Source organism: Rhinatrema bivittatum, chromosome 3 (genome assembly GCF_901001135.1).
Source record: "Rhinatrema bivittatum chromosome 3, aRhiBiv1.1, whole genome shotgun sequence".
In the NCBI taxonomy this organism is placed as follows: domain Eukaryota; kingdom Metazoa; phylum Chordata; class Amphibia; order Gymnophiona; family Rhinatrematidae; genus Rhinatrema; species Rhinatrema bivittatum.
In genome coordinates, this window is record NC_042617.1 from 390,718,186 (window position 1) to 390,737,332 (window position 19,147).

The 19,147-nt window shown below is 42.1% G+C and overlaps 1 protein-coding gene across 3 annotated transcripts in view; it reads left to right on the forward strand.

The window, feature by feature from the left end:
• The window catches only part of ASRGL1 (asparaginase and isoaspartyl peptidase 1), a 90,418-nt gene that overhangs the window by 29,525 nt on the left and 41,746 nt on the right, over positions 1 to 19,147 (forward strand). For all 3 annotated transcript variants that reach the window (XM_029595638.1, XM_029595636.1, XM_029595637.1), the window contains one exon: positions 15,920 to 16,062. In XM_029595638.1, the coding sequence (XP_029451498.1) occupies positions 15,920 to 16,062 (143 nt within the window). The remainder of the gene's footprint in view (positions 1 to 15,919; positions 16,063 to 19,147) is intronic.

Consider the following 19,147-nt stretch of genomic DNA (forward strand, 5'->3'; position numbering starts at 1 on the left):
TTCCTTCATGTACGAGACTTCAGAACGGTCCTTCAAGCAGTAATCTTCTCTAAGATAGACTACTGTAATTCTATCTTACTTGGTCTCCCTTCCGCTTCTATTAAACCTCTTCAGATGCTCCAAAACTCGGCCGCGAGAATACTGACAAACACCAGGAGAAGAGATCACATCTCCCCCATTCTCAAAAACTTACACTGGTTGCCAATACACTTCAGTCATTCACAAGTCCATCACCATCATCTATAAAGCAATCCATCACCATGCTCCACTCGATCTACAAATCCCTCTCAGACGACATACCTCCACCAGACCCATCAGAGAAGCTTACAGTGGATCACTAATCATTCCCCAAACCAAATCCACACACCATCTAACTTTTAGAGACCGGGCTTTCTCCACAGCCAGACCCTCGATATGGAATTCTATTCCCTCGGATCTGAGACAAGAACCTTGCCTACTAACTTTTAGAAAAAGGCTTAAGACTTGGCTGTTTAAACAAGCCTTCCCAGATCTGAACTGAAGTACAGCTACAAATTCAATGAGACACTACAATATAATGTAAATAATTAATCTTACAATTACTCAGTTCATCTAACTCTCTTTCCTCCCCCAGTTAGATAAACCTTGTTTTAATGTAACTTTACGGTTCTATGCACATGTTCAATGTTCTGTTTTTTACACCCCCTGTTATCTGTAAACCGGCATGATGTGATTGTATCACGAATGCCGGTATAGAAAAACTTTAAATACATAATAAATGCAGACCATGAAAGGCAAAAGATGGCAGACTGGAAGAATGAGCCTGGCCTGTGTTAGGGGCTTCTTTGGGGCAACCAGGGATATCTGAGATTGTGACTTCAAATATGATAGGGTATGCATTCTCTGTTTTTTGGGTGAAAGAATTAGGTTTGCTGAGGTTTTGCTTGTTTAGTGTATTGTACTTTTGGCATTATTTGGACAGGTGTAGGATGGGGTTTTGTGGGTTTATTTGGCATGACTGGTTTAGTTTTTCAGTTTTGTATTACAGAGTTGGCCTATCCCCCAGTGAGAGTCGGGGATGAGGATATTCTATACATTAACGATTATATTGTATTGATTATTGTAGTTTTATTGTATTTTTCTCTGATGTAAGCCCCTTTGGGTTCATATTTGTGAATTAAGCTGGTATAAAAAGGTAATGTAATCTGAAGGCAACTAGTTTCCAACTTGCCTGCAATTTCAGTTCCAGAGCGTGGGCAGCAAAGTCTAATGAAGTCTGCACTGTAGGACAGTAAATCTCATTGTATTCTGGCATGTCAAAAAAGCAAAAGCTTGTTCTTTTCCCTCCATCCAGTCACCTGCAGTCATAGCCCTGAAAACATGTTGAAAAGTGAAGAGAGGGAGATTTGTGGCCAAACTGTGAAGGCTAGGAAAGGGTTGCTTAAGCTTCAGCAGTCACCAGAAAGACAAGCTGAAGAAAAAGGGTTTGTAATATTAAACATAATAGATGTCCACAGATAACTGTGTGGGCCAAACAGGCTTTTTTCACGCTTGCTTCTACCTGTGTTACTTCGTTTACTCCTGGAACTTAACCATCAGCTACTGCACTCAGGAGATACCGTGTAAATATTAAGGGCCGGATTTTAAAAAGGTTACGCGCGCCGGGCCTATTTTAAAAAGGCCCGGCGACGCATGTAAGTCCCGAGGCTTGCGGAAAGGGGGCGGGGCAGTCCGGGGGCGGGGTCAGAGGCTCCAGGCACAGCGGCCATTTGCTGCTGTGCTTGGGATCACGCCCCGGCAGTCAGCTGGTGCGCACAACTTGCGCCTGCCCAGAGGCAGGCGCAAAAGGTAAAATAAAGGTCGGGAAGGGGTGGGAAGGTCAGGCTAGGGGGAAAGGAAGTTCCCTCTCAGGCCGCTCTGAAATCGGAGCGGCCTGGGAGGGAGCGGGGGGAAGGCAGCGCGGCTCGGCACGCACAAGGTGCATAACTGTGCACCCCTTGCGTACGCTGACCCAGGATTTTATAACATTGCGTGCACCTGCGCGTACATGTTATAAAATCGGGCGTACATGTGTGCGTGCCGGTAGGCCGCGCGCGCTTCTTTTAAAATCTACCCTTAAGAATTTTCTCTAATGTAACTTTGGACCTGCCTTGGTAGGCGAGTTGGAAACTGGAAACTTGCCAAGAGATGCCTGAAAAGTGCTGCAAAGTTCATATGTCACCTCATGGTTCCGTGACAGCCTGATCGTAGCTAGTGTTGGATGCTGGGAAAAAGTAAACATAGGTTATGACTTCTTTGCAGATAGGACTATGATTCTGTTGGTTATCATCAAATTACTGAGTAGGAAATCCAAAAGATTAAGCAGTAGTTTCCAAACTTTTTTTTATTTTTTCTCAGGACCTGGTAGAAGAAAAATATTTAATCCCCGTGACTGAAACAATAGTGCCTTTGACTTGAGTTTTCATTAAATAAAGTTGAAGAGCAGTAATTGCTAGCTGTAGCCATTTTGTGTCTAAATATAACTAAAATTAGATATTGTTACTTATAAACCATTTTAAACAGCAAATTAAATATGGTAAAAATAAATCTAGCTGTTTCACCTGTGCTTAATTTGATGGTTGGACCTGATCTCCTTCCAGTCTGGATCAAAAGATGAAAGTACTGCCCACGTAGCGGCCCTCTTCTGCAGTCACTTGCTCCCTCCTCCCCCCCCCCCCCCCACACACACACAGCCATCCTGACTTAAGAGCATAAGAAATTATCATACTGGGTCAGACCAAGGGTCCATCAAGCCCAACATCCTGTTTCCAACAGAGGCCAAACCAGGCCACAAGAACCTGGCAAGTACCCAAACACTAAGTAGATCCCATGCTACTGATGCCTCTCCTGCTCTGCTGCCTTTGCCCACTTACCTTCCCATCTTTAAACACCTCCCAACTCATTACTCTTTTCTGAGTTCCTCCTCATGGCTCCAGGTCACTTTAAGCCACATGGTGCCTGTATTCTCGTGCCTCTCGGTAAGCATTGCAGGAACAGCATAAAAGCAAGGGTACCGTGTGGCTTGAACTTCCTGGGAACCGCCCAGGGCCGTGAGTTGGTGGCAGGATGCTGTGTCATGCATGCTTCTTCCCAACCCAGCGAAACGGCTGTGAAACCAGAATGGAAGCAGGGCTAGGAACAGAACTACAACCCAGTCACCGGCGTACTCTTGCCCAATGTGTGAAAACCGCTGGACTACTGCACTAAAGATACTTTTCCTCATTCTCTTCATGCATCTTTTTTTTGCTGTAGCTTTCCTATACTTTATAACTTCCCAGATTTTCTACCACACTGAATGCTTTCTTGATATTTTGCAATTTCACAGGTGGACTTAAAGAAGAATTCAGGCCATTTTAAGCAGCAGTTTGCTTCCTTTTTAAAAAATATCTATGCTTGATGTGGATTTTGCAGTTTGTAAGCAAAGTGGTAATATTTTTTTTTTTTTAATATTTTGAGGTTCCCTTTTCCTTTTGATATTCTTGTTCCTAATCATCTCCCTGATCATATTATTGCTGGTTCATTTTAAAAACACTACTTTCCCTGCAGTCCAAGTATTTAATTCTGTGCGTACATAAGGCTGAACCTGCTTGTGCCCCTGCTTTGCCAGCTGTTGGCACACATACAATCACATACTAACCTCTTGGCTAAATACACCACCTCCTTTGAATCAAGTCAGTCCAGCTAACCTAGGAACTTTAATTTATAGGAGTCTGGTGAGAATGGAGTTTGTAAGAGCAGGGAATTAGCTGCGATTATGATTTCGGGGGGGGGAAAGAGAGCTTTTGAATTGCAGCTAATTACAAGCTCATTTTCTGCTACTTTGGGGTCCATGTCTCTGCACACTCCTATAAGAGCAGGGTCTCCTGATCTGCCCAGAAACAAATTAAATGTCATGGGAACTAGGCATGCTTTCAGCTGCCAGAAAGTGGCTCCAGATGCTCTTTTGAAATCTGCAATTTTGCACTAAACCTAAAGCAAGGAAATCACTTAAGATTTGGCAGGCAGCTGTTTTTCAGGTAGCTTGAGCTGTGAGGACTTTTGGAGGATTTTGTGTATTTGGTACAACTTCCCCCTTTAATATTGCCCTGCTAGGTCCAAAGTGCTCCGTCACTGATAAAATGAAAGGATGCTTTTGAATCCACTTGTACCCTTTAGCAAGCCATATGTTAGATGGGAGGTTTTCAAAGCTACTCTTGAGGGCGTGTAATTGCATACACCCACCAAACATAAATCTACATGGCAGGATCAATACAAACAAATTGAAATGGAACTGCAGGATTTAGAGAAAATCTATGGAGAGACACCAAAGTCTTCCATATCTGAGTAAATTAAACAAAAGCAATTCAAAGAAGACTTATTAAATACTTGGACTGCAGGGAAAGTAGTGGTTTTTGTTTTTTTTAAATCAACCAGCAAATAATATGATCAGGGAGATAAAGGAAGGAACAGTTTTGCATGGTTAGCTAGAAGAAAAGAGCGAGACTGATTTCTTCTCATCTGAACAAAAAAAATACAAGTTAACAACCCACGATAAAAATGGTTTTTGGGTAGGGGGTTTTTTTTTTGTTTTGTTTTTTTTTTTAATAAATTTATTTTTCAAACTTTATGTTCCATTACACAGGGCAGTTGCTGGACTGGGATGATTGTGTTGCCTCCTTCCCTTTCAAGTTCATATGTTCCCAGACTGACTCAAAAGGATGATATGGCACCCTGCTGGCTTGGTGCCCTGGGTGATTGCTCATCTTGCTCACCCGTTGTGATGGCCCTGCCTCCACAAATACTTAATATATGGAACTTATTTCCATGGGACAGTGTTAGAGGCAAATATTATAACAGGGTTAAAAAAGGAATTAGACACATTTATGGAGGATGGATCAACCTGGGGCTGTTTTTAACATAACTGTCAGGTATGTCATCCTGCGTTCCTCTCTTAATCAGTATTGTTCGTAACTGGAGGAATACAGCATGGAATGCACTACTCTGTACCTACTATACTATACCTCCCATCGTATGCTCTTCCTCTAACTGCCTCTTCCTTGCCACTGTAGGAGACAGGATGCTGGGCTAGACAGATCTTTGGTCTGACTCCGTATGGTTGGGTGCAGGCCAGTGTGATAAGACTTTACAGAGATGTCTGGCTACCTTGAACATTCACCCCATATTATCTCACTCAAATAGTTCAGTGTATTGAAAAAACTTTATAAGCACAACCAAGTCTATGAAATCAAGCAAGGCCTCAGGATTTGATGAAATTCCTTGGGAAGTTCACAAAATATTTTTAGAGTAAGCATCATTCTCCAACATGTGTATCATTAAACATGAGATCTGCCATACTGGGTCAGACCAAAGATCCATCAAGCCCAGCATTCTGTTTCCAACAGTAGTCAATCTAGGTCACAAGTACCTGGCAGCATCCCAAAGGTTTATGGACTTTTCCTCTAGGAACTTGTCCAAACCTTTTTTAAATGTAGCTACACTGACAGCTTTCACCATATCCTCTGGCAACAAATTCTAGAGCTTAATTATGCATTGAGTAAAAAAGAAACATGTTTTCTTATTAGTTTTAAATGTACAATTTAGTAACTTCATTGTGTGTCCCCTAGTTTTTGTACTTTTTGATAATAAACAGCCAATTTACTTTTACTCATTCCAATCCACCCTAGATTTTATAGATCTCTATCATGTCTCTTCTCTAAGTTGAAGAGAACTAAATTCTTCAGCCTTTCCTCATAGGGGAACCATTCCATCCCTTATTTTGTCACCCTTCTCTGTACCTTTTTAAATCCTGCTGTATCTCTTTTGAGATGTGGTGAACAGAATTGCACATGATACTCAAGATGAAGTTTCACCATGGAACGATACAGAGGCATTATGACATTCTCTGTTTTATTCTCCATGCCTTTCCTAATGATTCCTAGCATTCTATTTGCTTTCTTGGCTGCTGCTGCTGCACACTGAGCAGAAGATTGCAACTTTCTATCAACTATGATGCCTCGATCCTTTTGCTAAATGGTGACTGCTAATGTTGAATCTTGCATTGTGTAGCCATAATTTTATTCTTCCACCAGTGCATCACTTTGCACATGTCCACATTTAAACTTAATTTGCCACCTGCAGGCCCTGTCTCCCAGTTTTGTAAGGTCCTCTTGGCAATTTCTCACAATTCTCTTGTCATTTAACAACTTAATTTTGAGCCATCAGCAAATTTGATCACCTCATTTTTCCCATTTCCAGGTTGTTTATAAATATGTTAAAAAGCAGTAGTCCCAGAATAGTGGGACACTCCACTATTCACTTTTCTTCATTGAGAAAATTTACTATTTAACCCTATTCTGTTTTCTATCTGTTAACCAGTTTCCAATCCACAATAGGACACTGCCCCCATCCCATAACTTTTTAATTTCCTAAGGAGTCTATCATTAAGGACTTTGGGCCTCATTTTCCAAGCAGTTTACCGCGTGCGATAAAATCGCAAATCGCGTTAACAGCTGTTAACGTGATTTGCGAATGCAAATTAGTAATTTGGTATTCAGGGGGCGGAGTATATGTAAAGCAGGAACCTGTTTATCGTGTGCGGCGAAACAGCCGCAGTGTTAGCGCGGCTGATAACTACAACCCTCAAATTTGCGTTACAGCCTGCGCTACGGGCCAGTAAAGGGTTATCGCGGTCCACGATAGTTCCGGACAGCCTGTTTTGAGAGAGAGAGAGAGACACCTACTAACTCGGGGTGGGGATTAGGTATGAGCGTCGGGGGTTGGGGGCCACTTTCGCATTCCACATGAGACCTACGGAAAGAACAGTGGTCTCTAGTGAAGATTTGCTGGCCGTCGGAGTGAGGAAACTCACTCCAAGAGGAGATTTGGGCAACGTTCTCTCCACCTAGCTTGCTGGACACTCTACCTGGGCAACAACAAGCTAGGTGGAGAGAATGTAGCCCAAATCTCCTCTTGGAGTGAGTTTCCTCACTCCGGCCAGCAAATCTTCACTAGAGACCACTGTTCTTTCCGTAGGTCTCATGTGGAATGCGAAAGTGGCCCCCAACCCCCGACGCTCATACCTAATCCCCACCCCGAGTTAGTAGGTGGCCCTCCCATAGGGATTAAAATACCTGTCTAGGGCATAGGCACTATGGTAAGTCTCTTCTCTCTCTCTCTCGCTCTCTCTCGCTCTCTCGCTCTCGCTCTCTCTCTCTCCCCTTGGCTGAATCCATGTTGGTGTTGACCCATCTATCTATCATCTTACTCAAGGTAAAGAATTTTGTTCCACCTCATGCACCCCTTGGAGATTACATGATAGAAGTACAAAACCGGCCAGCTTGCAGCATTTCTACAAAATCATGAAAGTTAATGTAAATTGGTTATTTACTCTCTCAGATAATAGAAGGACCAGGGCACTCCATGAAGTTAGCAAGTAGCTCATTTAAAACAAATTGAAGAAAATTCTTTTTCACTCAGCGCATAGTTAAACTCTGGAATTCATTGCCAGAGGATGTGGTTTCAGCAGTTAGTGTAACTGGGTTTGGAAAAGTTCCATGAGGATTAGGACCTGGCCACAGATGCTGTAGCTGAGAAGCAGAAAACCTCTTCTCTATATGTTTTCTTTTCTTGGGTAATGCACGACGACAGTGAGCTGTCCAAAATAAGAATGAACAAGGAAGAAGTTATACTAGTGGCCCCTTATTGACCCAGGCTTTTATGGTTTCCAGACTTGGCTCTGTTTCAGTATGGTTTTTTGTTCCGGTGACAAGACATAAGTAGGCAAGGTTAAATCACATTTCTAAACTTTTGGACAACATGTCTGATGCTTTGAAGGTTGAAAGGAAAGCCATGAAAGATAAGAGCTAGTCAGATAGTGATTTTGAATCTACTCAAGGCTAGACAGCCTTGACTAATGGCATGCTAGTCAAGTCTGCTCTTTGGTACAAGGACAGAGACTTTTGTTCTAAAGCCTATATTTATTAGTTTGAGCAAGATTTCCCTGAGGATACATGTTGCTTCTATCTCAAATATCAAAGGAATGATTAATAGTCAGTTATAGTTCATCTCATACAGTCATAATGAGATCCTTTACAGGAGAAAAACTTTTGAGAAGCAATCTTTTAAAACCTTTACTTTCATGGACCCTGAATGTTGTGCTAAATGCCTTCTCATGGGGAGCCTCTGTTTAGGTATTGTTTTTTTTATTGCACTTTGCTCAGCAGAAAAAGTAAATTATCCTTGGTGCTACCTTTTTCTGTATTTAAGAGCTGCTCCCAGTTTTGTTCCTCCAAAGTGAATGCAAATGTTTACATAAATCAAGAATTAGTTCTCTGTCCATTGTGTCCATGGTGTTAATTGTAAAAAAAAAAAAAAAAAAAGGAAATTGTATTATTTAGATGTTGAAAGAGTACTGAAATTCCTCTTAGAAAAGTCTACATTCTTCATAAAGGTAGAGCAACTCTTTGCTTTATTTGGGGAGAATACCAGCCACAAATATGTGTTGCCAAAGGGGATATGTTGTATCACTGAAGTGTGCATGAAAGATCTCTAGATCCCTTCTGGTTTCACTAGAGCGCTTTCCACAAGTGCAGCCTCTACATTTTTTTATGCAGAAAAGCTGCAAAGCTGCTACATGGAGTTCTGCACATACCTTTAATGAGACCCTACAGCGTGAACAAGAGGACCTGAAGTAGTTTTTCAGGCTGTATTAATCCTGGCCTCTGAGGTGCTGTTGAGTGCAAAATAATACGAACTTTGCTTCCTGAAAAATTATTTCTATTACCAGTTCTTTCTGCAATAGCCAAGCCCAACCATTTTCTGATTTCCTTCTGATACTGAAATTATGCATATATATATACTTACAAGATTTGTGTTAAACCTTACATTTTGTTATGAAACAGGCAAAATGCTACATATGAAGAACTTTACCATGTATTGGTCAGTTATTTTTTCTATCCATATTAAGGGAGGGTTGTGTACTAATTTCTCCTCTGCCTCAGTCTTTGTAGTGATCTTAAGATACGTGAGGAAGTACTCAGCATGAAGGGACTGTGCTTCAGAGGAAGAAGAGTCGGGGGGCAAAGTTTGAAAGAGACGAGTCTGAACTCGGATAACTTTATTGGCATAACAGTTTTACATGTTGCCAAGTAACACCTCAACGGCTCAATTTTCAGTAAGGAGAGAGGCAGAGTTATCTGGGTAAAGATTCCCAGATAAGTTCTGCTGAATATACTGGGTTAAAGTTACTCAGATAAAGTTATCCAGACAGCTTTGCTGCTTACTGAATATTTGAAAAAAATGTTACAGGTCAGCACCCACCCCCTTTCTCCTTTTTTAAAACGTGGGGCGCCCGCCCGAGCTCCCAGCTCTCCAGTTCCAGCTCGAGTGTGGTAAATAAATGAATATGTAAGGGCCGAAATCTGTCAGCTGGCGTAGTGGGAGGATTTTGGTGGTTCGGGTGATGAGGGATGGGCACCCATATTTTTAAAAAGGGGGAATGGGTTGTTAGCTTGTGACTTTTTTTTTTTTTTTTTTTAACTTTGGGGAAAAGATGGAGTGGGGACTAGGTAGCTGTTGCCCACTACATATTTATTTATTTATTTATTTGTTGGGTTTTGTATACCGTCATTCGGTGTAGCCATCATAACAGTTTAACAAATTCAAATACAAATAAAACAAAGTGTAATAAAGGTAAAGTACAATAACATTCAAGATAAAAAAATTTAAATATAGATTGCATAATAAAAGAAAAATAAATATTAAAAGCATATAAAAGAATAAGGTCTTTCACTGTTAGTGTTGGAAGGGTAAGAATGTGCGAGGGTTATTATGAACCTCGGTATGCCTTGGTAAAAAGCCAGGTTTTTAACACCTTCTTAAATGTTTTTAGGCTCGATCGTAGTCGTAATTCAGTGGGATGTACATTCCATAATATTGTCTTATTGGGGGACAGGACAGGGAATGATATGGCCATTACCTTAAAAAAATAAAAATAAATAAATCTGAGGGGAAGGCAGGAGGATTGAGCTGCTGTGGCTCACTACATTTGCAGTTAGAATATTTTTAAAATGTGGTGTTGTGGGTAGGGGAGAGATAAGACCACTTAGCCTTTCCATGGGGTGGGAAATTCAAACCTCAGGGTTTGTCCTTTTGAATCCTGATCTCAAAGTGATAAAAAAAAAAAGGAAAAAAAATTGACCGGATAGTAATAACAGTAAAATTAAATCACAGTATTACAGAAATAAGCATAAGAAGGATAATTTCCAGGTTTTGGTGCTGATACATATTGGCCCCGGTCAAACTACATTTCTGGCCTGGTGGCAGGACACAACATATTCCATTCCTTGACCAAAGAGTATCCTTTTTGGTCCCTACTAAAAACAGTAGGGCTGATAGAAACAACATTGTTGGCAAGAAGAATTCCTGTTGTGCCTGGCTTGATGACGTACTGAATGTTTCCATCCCAGAACTGACTACCTTCAGGCTGTACCTTTTCTCTATCAGAGCAATAAAGATTGTGAAGCTGAGTCGAGTTAAAGGTCCCAGTAACCTGTCTCTGACAGTGGGTGCTATGAAGTAAGGCAGGTGTAGAGCTAGCCTTCCAGTTTTCTAGTAGTTGTGATTGGGGGATGCTTGGAACCCAGGGTGGGCATCCCTGTTGTGTTAAATAGTCTCTGATCTGTCCTTTATAAATGTATCCACAATGCCCTGTGTGAATTCATTACAGTAACGGTTACGGGAAGAAGGAGTTCTCTTTTTTTTTTTTTTTTTCTGTTTGAACCTGCTGCCTGATTAGATTCTTTGGGTATCCTCTAGTTCATGTACGATGAGATACAGTGAATTCATTTGTTAACTAATTTAAGAGCTCGCTGTGTTTCTGCAGACGCTTTGTTAGGGGAATTCATGTTTCCCTGCAGGGGTGGTTGAGGGGTGGCTTTCAGTACTGTAGGTTTGCTAATTAAAATTTATTTCCAAAATAATTTTACAGCATCTAAAGGGCTAAAAAAAAAAAGAAACCAGGGGTTGTTGCTATAAAAAAAAAAAAAAAAAAAGGCTGGCATGCAAGTTTATGAGGCCGCAAGTTCAGCAAAGGGACTGGGCATCTCGAGCCCCCAGGGTCTAAGGAGAGATGGAGGAATTGGCACAAGCCAGGACTCCCTCTTTGATTCCCCCCCCCCCCCCCCCCCCCCTATTTAATTTCTCCATATCTTTCATGATTTGATATCCTTCTTAGCATAGCCCCCTCTTTTTTTTTTTTTTCTCTTTTCCAAGCTAAAGAGTTCTAGTTTTCTTGCGTCCCTCCTTTTGGACCTAAAAGCAGAAAAAAAAGCCTTTGTAGTTGGCTCCTTTTTTCAAAATGACATATTAGCTCTGTGCACTGTACTGTTAATTTTTATCATCACAAAAATAACAACCCGCTTGTGTTGATTTTCAGAATTACTTTTACTGGGTCAAGCTTGTCGTGAAAATAAACACCGTGCCCAGATCAGATGGCCAAACAGCAAGAGGAGGTTGAGCCGTAGCCATGCTTCACCCCAAAAAATGCATAGCTGGTCCCATCAGATAGGGCTAGGTGAGGGAGAGAGATATTGGAGGGCAGTGAAGGACTGTGGTGAGAGAGGAGGAGACCCAATTCCCAGAGGAATGTCCCAGAACTTACTGCAGGTGCAGAAGGCTTCAAGCTGAGTTAGCACCCAATTAAAATGGTGTGTTTGCAGGGAGAGGAGGGAGATATGGGTTTATCGCTTGTCCGTGTAATAGTGTGGCAGTTATTAACAGTCTGGAAGTTCCGTTTTCATCCCCAGCCTGTTTGTCATTTTGTTTCTGTGGTTTGTTTCTGTGGCTTGGCCTGCTTTAAGAGGGTGAGAGACTTTTAGAAAAATCTCACAGTTATGTTGCAAAAAAAAGCACAATTCATTATGGGGCGGATTTTCAAAGGGTTACGTGCGTAACCCCGAAAACCCGCTCCTGCACGTGCCAAGCCTATTTTGCATAGGCTCGGCGACGCGCGCAAACCCATGACGCGCGATTGTCCCGGGGCTTGAAAAAAGGGGCGGGCAGGGGCGTGGCCAGAGGCCTCGGAAGGCCTGCTAGGCCGGGGGGGGGGGGGGGGGTGCGAAAGGAAAGTTCCCTCAGAGGCCGCTCCGATTTCAGAGCGGCCTCGGAGGGAATGGGGAAAGCCATCGGGGCTCCCCTTGTGTGCGCTGACCCTGGATTTTATAACATGCGTGTGGCTGCGCGCGCATGTTATAAAATCGGGCGTAGATTTGTGCGCGCCGGATTGCGCACACAAATCTGCGCCCACGCATAGGTTAGAAAATCTGGCCCTATGAGCAATTTACCATCTTGTCTGTTTGTGTGATTTTTTTGTTTTTTAATACTGTTAGCAAAATATTCCCTCTTTTAGCCAAGCCAGATCTTAGAGTGCTATCATGTTTCTCGCTCTTTATAAATCCAAATACAAAAATCTCATTTATTCTGCTTACTACATTGTGATGACATCTTTCCGGACATACAGATAAGGTCCATTTTCATGTTGTCTGTGCTTTTGCAAAAATTAAAGCACAGAATTGTTGGTAAATATTACAGATTCAAAACCATGAATTGCAAGGAAAGGTCAACAATGATTTTTGGCCAAATGCCAAAGCCCCTTTCTCCCAACACCTCCCCCCCACACCTCCAGTCTCCTGAAGAGATGTTGATGTGCCAAGTTAGGAGAAGTCTGGTCCTCCACCACCACTCCACCCCCCCCCCCCCCCTTTATTATCCTTTTGCCAGGAGGAGGATCCTTCACCATGTAATCCTTTTTTTTTTTTTCACATAGTCTGCTTTTCAACACTTCAAAGAGGATTACATTCAAGCACTGTACGTGTCCTGTGGGGGTGGGGAGGGCTAAGCGATTCATGCCGCCAGGGCCAGTTTTTGGAGTGGGCGGGCACCCTCCGCTGAGGGGTCCCTTGAGCACTGTGGTGACAAAGCGAGGAGCCACTAAGCCGTGGTGGATCCCATCCCACTGCAGCCAAAGAGGGGGGAGGGGTGAGGGAAAGGAAACCTTTTGGGCGCCATTTGCCCTAAATCCATCCCTACATGCTGCCTAAGATCGACCTTGGGACACAGTTCCTCCCATGGGCCTCCAAACCCTTCCTTCACCCGCCGTAGACCTTTTTCTCCCATTCCTGCCATGTAGCCACATGGGAGCAGTGGTATTTCACACCCCGCCCCGAGGCCCATGAACCGTGTACACATGCCACCACCACCCCTAGTATGTGGGAAGGAGGGATCAGAGGCTGGCCAGCAGGAGAGAAGGTGACTGGAAGGTCATTCCAGTGTGCCAAACAGTTTCTTCGGTCATGGTGGATGGTAGCACATGTGCCAAAGCTCACTAACCCTGCCCTGTACTTTCTAAGTAGATTTTTTAATCCTTGTGCCAAATCAAAATGAAAACTGCTGAAATGTTGACATCTTTTATGCAGTAGATAAAGAGGATTAAAGAGAGACTAAACTAAATAAAGTTAGCGTAGTGGCATGTTGATGAGATAGGGAAACTGGATATTTGGAACAGTGGCTGTGAAATACTTTATCCTGCTGGCTACTGCTAGAAGTAATAGTAGAAAATCATGTGGGTTTACGGAGATATTTTCTCTGCTGCCAGCATGTATCCCTAAACAGGTTTTACCTCTATATTTTAGAAGATTGGCATTTGGTAAAAACATTATGGCTTGGCCATCTGAACAGCTCTACCTGTCATATTTTCAATCTGAAGAACAGATCAGTTTTGATTACATTTGCCGAAGAAAACAATCTTGTGCATATGCTGATTTAACGTTTGTGAAATAAACATTTTGTCAATATACAAATTTGTGAAATTTTAAAATTTGCTGTAGATATTTGAAAAACTAAGTATCTTGCACAGTTAATATTCTCACAGTTCCATTGCTTACTGTGTATTTTTACTGTGTGCACATCCTGATTCTTCAGAGATCCATTTATTTTATTTATTTATTTATTTTGTATACCGATATTCAACCATGGCCATCACAGCAGTTCACATATAACAATGATAAAAAGTTACAATGTAGAGAATAGAGATAATGGAATTATACAATATAACGGAGAGAATTAAAGGGGAAAGAAGAAAGAGAAAAGGAAAAGTAATAGAGGAAAAAAATGTAGTATATAACTAAATTGATCATGTTGGAAAAGCTTTAGAAAAAGTAAAGTTTTTAAATTCTTCTTAAAAGTTTTAGTAGAGGATTCCAGTCTTAATTCAATAGGAAGGGAGTTCCACAAGATCGGACCAGCTATTGAAATGGCAATTAATCCACCATTTAGTGTGTTCATTGGAAAAGCCAGATTAAGACAATTGCCTGGTTTTCAAATGGGCACCAGAAAGTACAGGGGGTGATTTGCGCAAGTTCTAGCTGCAGAGGGGAATCTTAATTTTATGTTTCGGGAATTCTCCTGAAGTGCATTACTCTGACATGCCTTTCCCTAACCACACCTCCCCCGCACACGTTTAGTAAATGAATCTGCTTTTTCTGTTAAAACTAATTAACAGAAGAAAAAAACACATGACCTGTTATGATACTGTACATGGAATCTCTCTATCAGCTGTGCATGGGAGTGCTAGATAACAGGGGCTCAAGATCCAAGCTTCATCAGGAGGTATTCCTTTCCAAGAACTGATTTACATTCTGAGTGAGCTTCAGGTATTGAATGTCCTTGTGATGCCTCACTGCCTGTTCTTTCCTGGTTCTGCCGCATTTTGAAGAAGTACTACTGACCTGACCACAGAATAACACGCAATGAATTAACACAGGATCCACCAAAACATCGGATAATTCAGTCTTGTGGCCAATGTAACGTCAGCTGGCAGAAAGCAATGCAGTTGTGCTTGTATGGCTACATTTGAAAACTTTAGATTTCTCTCCTTTCAGCACCCCAAACTTCCAGTCACCAACATCCCAGGGCACTCAGGACAATGCACAATTTGACCTGCACTTGAAGGGTCATTTTGTGAACATAAGCCTTACTACTAATGCAGCAAGGAGTTTTAGATTCACAACATGAACATTCAAAACTGAGAGCACTGCTTAGCGCCCTTGCATGGAAATTCCCTACAAATCAGGGCTTTAAGCAGTACTCCCTGATGCAGAGGGACACAATTGGCCTAACTCTGGTTTGCTTAGCACTGTAAACTTTACTCCTTAAGTATTCAGCGCCAGTGCACTGGCACTTAACTTCTTTTTTTTCCTTTTACATTTTTAAATGAGTTTTATCGCTGACCTGGAGAAGAGAGTACTTATCCAGCTAACTACACCAGATAAGTCAGTACAATATTTTTTTTTTCCCATTTTTTTTTTTTAATAGTTTTAAGGGTCACCAATAACACCTCCCCCCCCCCCTTCCTGAGTTAAAATGTGTATTCTGCTTGTGCCAAACGCATATTTTACAGAGAATGTGCTTTTTTTTTTTTTTTTTTTTAAACTTCCAGATGCCTTAACTTACTGTTTTGGAGAGTTTACAAAATTTGTAACCTGCACGTTAAAATTGTGCTGAAATCCAGTGCATAGGTGCTTAGTGCACAGATTACTGAATCGGCCTATCTGTGAGTCCACTTTCATATGAACCTGCAACTGTATTCACTTAACAGCATGAGCCTTATTGTAAAGGTTGTGAAATGAGGAGCCAGGTTTGCAAATGTTTATTGCAGAGCAATTTCTTTTTCTAGGATTAGGTTTTGTAGTAAGTCTTGCTGCCTGCTTTTTGACAATTTAGCACCATAGGCAGAAACTTATCACAAGCCAGAATGCACACTGAAAAAAACAGAACCCCCCCCCCCCCCCTTTTGTCTAGGGAAAGAATCTGTCAAACAGAATTTTGTTTTTTTGCTTTTAATTGTATTTTTCCTTTGGTTCTCTAGGCTGTGGATCAGTTCTTAATGAAAAGGGTGATGTGGAAATGGATGCCATTATCATGGATGGAAGAAATCTAGCCTCAGGAGCAGTATCTGCAGTCAGATGTATAGCCAACCCAATAAAACTTGCCCGTCTTGTCATGGAAAAGGTATGTGGAACATGCAGTTACGTAGGAAGTGCTCACCCCTTTAGATGTGAATGATGTGGCTTTTGTAAACTGTTATAGGCTGGTGGAGAGTGAACTTGAGAAATGAGTGTTCTAAGCATGCTACTAATTTAGAATAAGAACTCCAAAAATATATATTTTTTTTGTTTGTGTTTTGTGTCATCTCTTTTAGAGCTGTTCTGTTTAGAGTAGTTGGCATGATAGTTGGTGGGTTAGTATTTCATATTTTTAAGTTGATGTCCTCAACAGACCAACAGAGGGGGATAGATACTGTTCTGTCATCCAACTTATAGCCAGCAAGTATATCCTAGTCTGCAAATGGCCCTCACTTAAAAATTGTCTAAAGAGGAATAAAGCCCAGCAGACAGATAAATGTGTACTTTTTAAATATGCCTTTCTTTTAACATCATTTTTAAAATTAACTTTCAAGAGATACATTCCAGTGCTGTTTTATTTTATTTGAAATTTCCTTCTAAATGTCTTGACACTCCAGGGAGTCCAATATATCTTCTTTGAGCCTTCAGAGCACTCACTTTTCTTGTGCAACAAGGTTCTTCAGTCTACTCCTTTATATTTCAAAATTTTTATCGCATTTCCAGAATAACATATGACATTGCGAGATAAACACCTGGAGGAGAGGTGTTGCTTCACTCCTCTGAGTTACATCCAAGCAATTCCATAAGCCTTGGTAATTTAGAATGCCGTATATATCTTGAATTGGTTCTGTAGCTACAGGGGAAGCAGTGTATAAAGTCTTATAATACTCCTGCAAAATATTACTGATTTCCTTTAGGTGAATTAGTAAATGTACCTTGCAAAGCTTGCGTTACTGAGATATATATTTTCCTACCCCAATTCTTTGTTGCATTAGCAAGCAAACTGCTGGCCTTGTTGCCATAATGATAGTATCTAGCTTTGTAATACCAAAGGGTTTTCTTAAGACTCTCTGGTGCAAAAATGAATTAAGCGTATGTTGTACTGTTGTCAATTTCTCCCTGTTTATCTTTGTAGGGACCTTCTCAAAAAGTTGTTTACTTGCTCTCATTTGGCTTTATAATTGTCGAATTTGGGTTAACTTTGCTTTTGTAGCAGCAAAAAACAAGGCAATGATATTGCCTCTTAATACTGTTTTTGCTGTTTCCCAAATCAGGACTGAGTTCCCTCTATGTTCTGCATTAGTAGCATTATAGTCTTCCCATTTTTTAATCAAGCAGCTTCTAAACTCCACATTCCTGTATACATATTTAGGTAATCCCCATGTTGACTGTGATCCTAAAAAGTGAAATCTTGGATATCAAACCACACTGGTGTATGGTCTGTAATTTATAGCGGACCAATTTCCACCTTCAATAATTTTGAGAAGTCCTGATCTCTTACCAGTAGATAATCTATTTGGGAATGTGTTCTATGCGCACGAGAAATGTGAGTATATTCAGAGTCTATAGGATGGAGAGTCCTCCATGCGTCCAATAGACCTAAGCTATTTCAAATGTATGAAACCCCTCTGGTCTCCAAATCTCCTCTTCCCGGACATCCAGATGACCTATCCCTTTTATGATCTAATACACAATTAAAATCCCCCCTACCAACAGGATTCCTTGAGCCATTTCAGCCACTAGCTTTGCTGTCTTCATGAAGAATGTATGCTGATAGTTGCTGGGTATATAAATGTTACAAATGGTAACTAGAGGCCCATATAAGTCTCCAACAAGTATAGCAAACCTCCCTGCCTCATCTGTAAGTACTCACTTAACGTGAAATGGCACTTGTTTCCAATTAATATCACCACCCCTGCTGAATTAGTCAGTGAATTGTGCAGAGAATCTGTCCCACCCACATTCTATGTAACTTTTGATGTTGCACTTTATCTAATCTTGTTTCTTGAAGGAGAGCTATATGTACTTTGCTCTATGATGATTGCAGTATCTTTATACCTTTTGTAAACTGACCCTATGCCAGACATGTTCCATGTCCAGTGCCTAGTATAGGGCTCCATCAAGGAACGTTTTGACAATGATCAACTTCGTTTCTACTTTCGAAAACTTATCAAACTCAGGACCCCATCCTAGACCCAAGCCTCATCCTTATATAGCATGAATTCAGCACTACCCTTTCCATGTGATGTCTGTCTTTCTTTCCTTTCCTTTCCCCCTCCCTGCCTTCTTTCTTCCCCCACATATAACCAAATATTTGTCTCCATCCATCAGAAATCCTCATCACCCACCATCTCCCTCCCAAAATCTGTGAAACCAAAGACTAGAGATGTGAATCGTGTCCTCGATCATCTTAACGATCGATTTCGGCTGGGAGGGGGAGGGAATCGTATTGTTGCCGTTTGGGTGTTTAAAGTATCGTGAAAATCGTGAGCCGGCACACTAAAACCCCCTAGAACCCCCCCCCCCCAAATGCCTTAAATTACCTGGGGGTCCAGCAGCGGTCCGGAACGGCCTCCTGCCGCGAATCCTGTTTTCAGCCGGCGCCATTTTTCAAAATGGCGGCGAAAAATGGCGGCGGCCATAGACCAACACGATTCGACTGCAGGAGGTCGTTCCGGACCCCCGCTGGACTTTTGGCAAGTCTTGTGGGGGTCAGGAGGCCCCCCCAAGCTGGCCAAAAGTCCCTGGGGGTCCAGCGGGGGAGGTCGTTCAGCAGGGGTCCGGAACCCCCGCTGAACGACCTCCTGCAGTCGAACGACCAATAGCAGCGGTCGGTCTCAGTGACATAGTGAGGGCATAGGGCCGTCGGCTGCCAGTAAACAAAATGGCGCCGACGGCCCTATGCCCTCACTATGTCACTGAGACCGACCAATAGCAGCGGTCGGTCCTCAGTGACATAGTGAGGGCATAGGGCCGTCGGCGCCATTTTGTTTACTGGCAGCCGACGGCCCACGCCCAGGAGATCATTCCCGGACCCCCGCTGGACCACCAGGGACGTTTGGCAGGTCTTGGGGGGGGGTCAGGAGGGTGGGGGGTTGTAGGAAATTAAGTCGGGGGGGGGGGGGGGGTTTGTTAGATTTTTGTTTGGGGTTTTTTTTATATTCGCTCCATAAGACGCACATACATTTTCC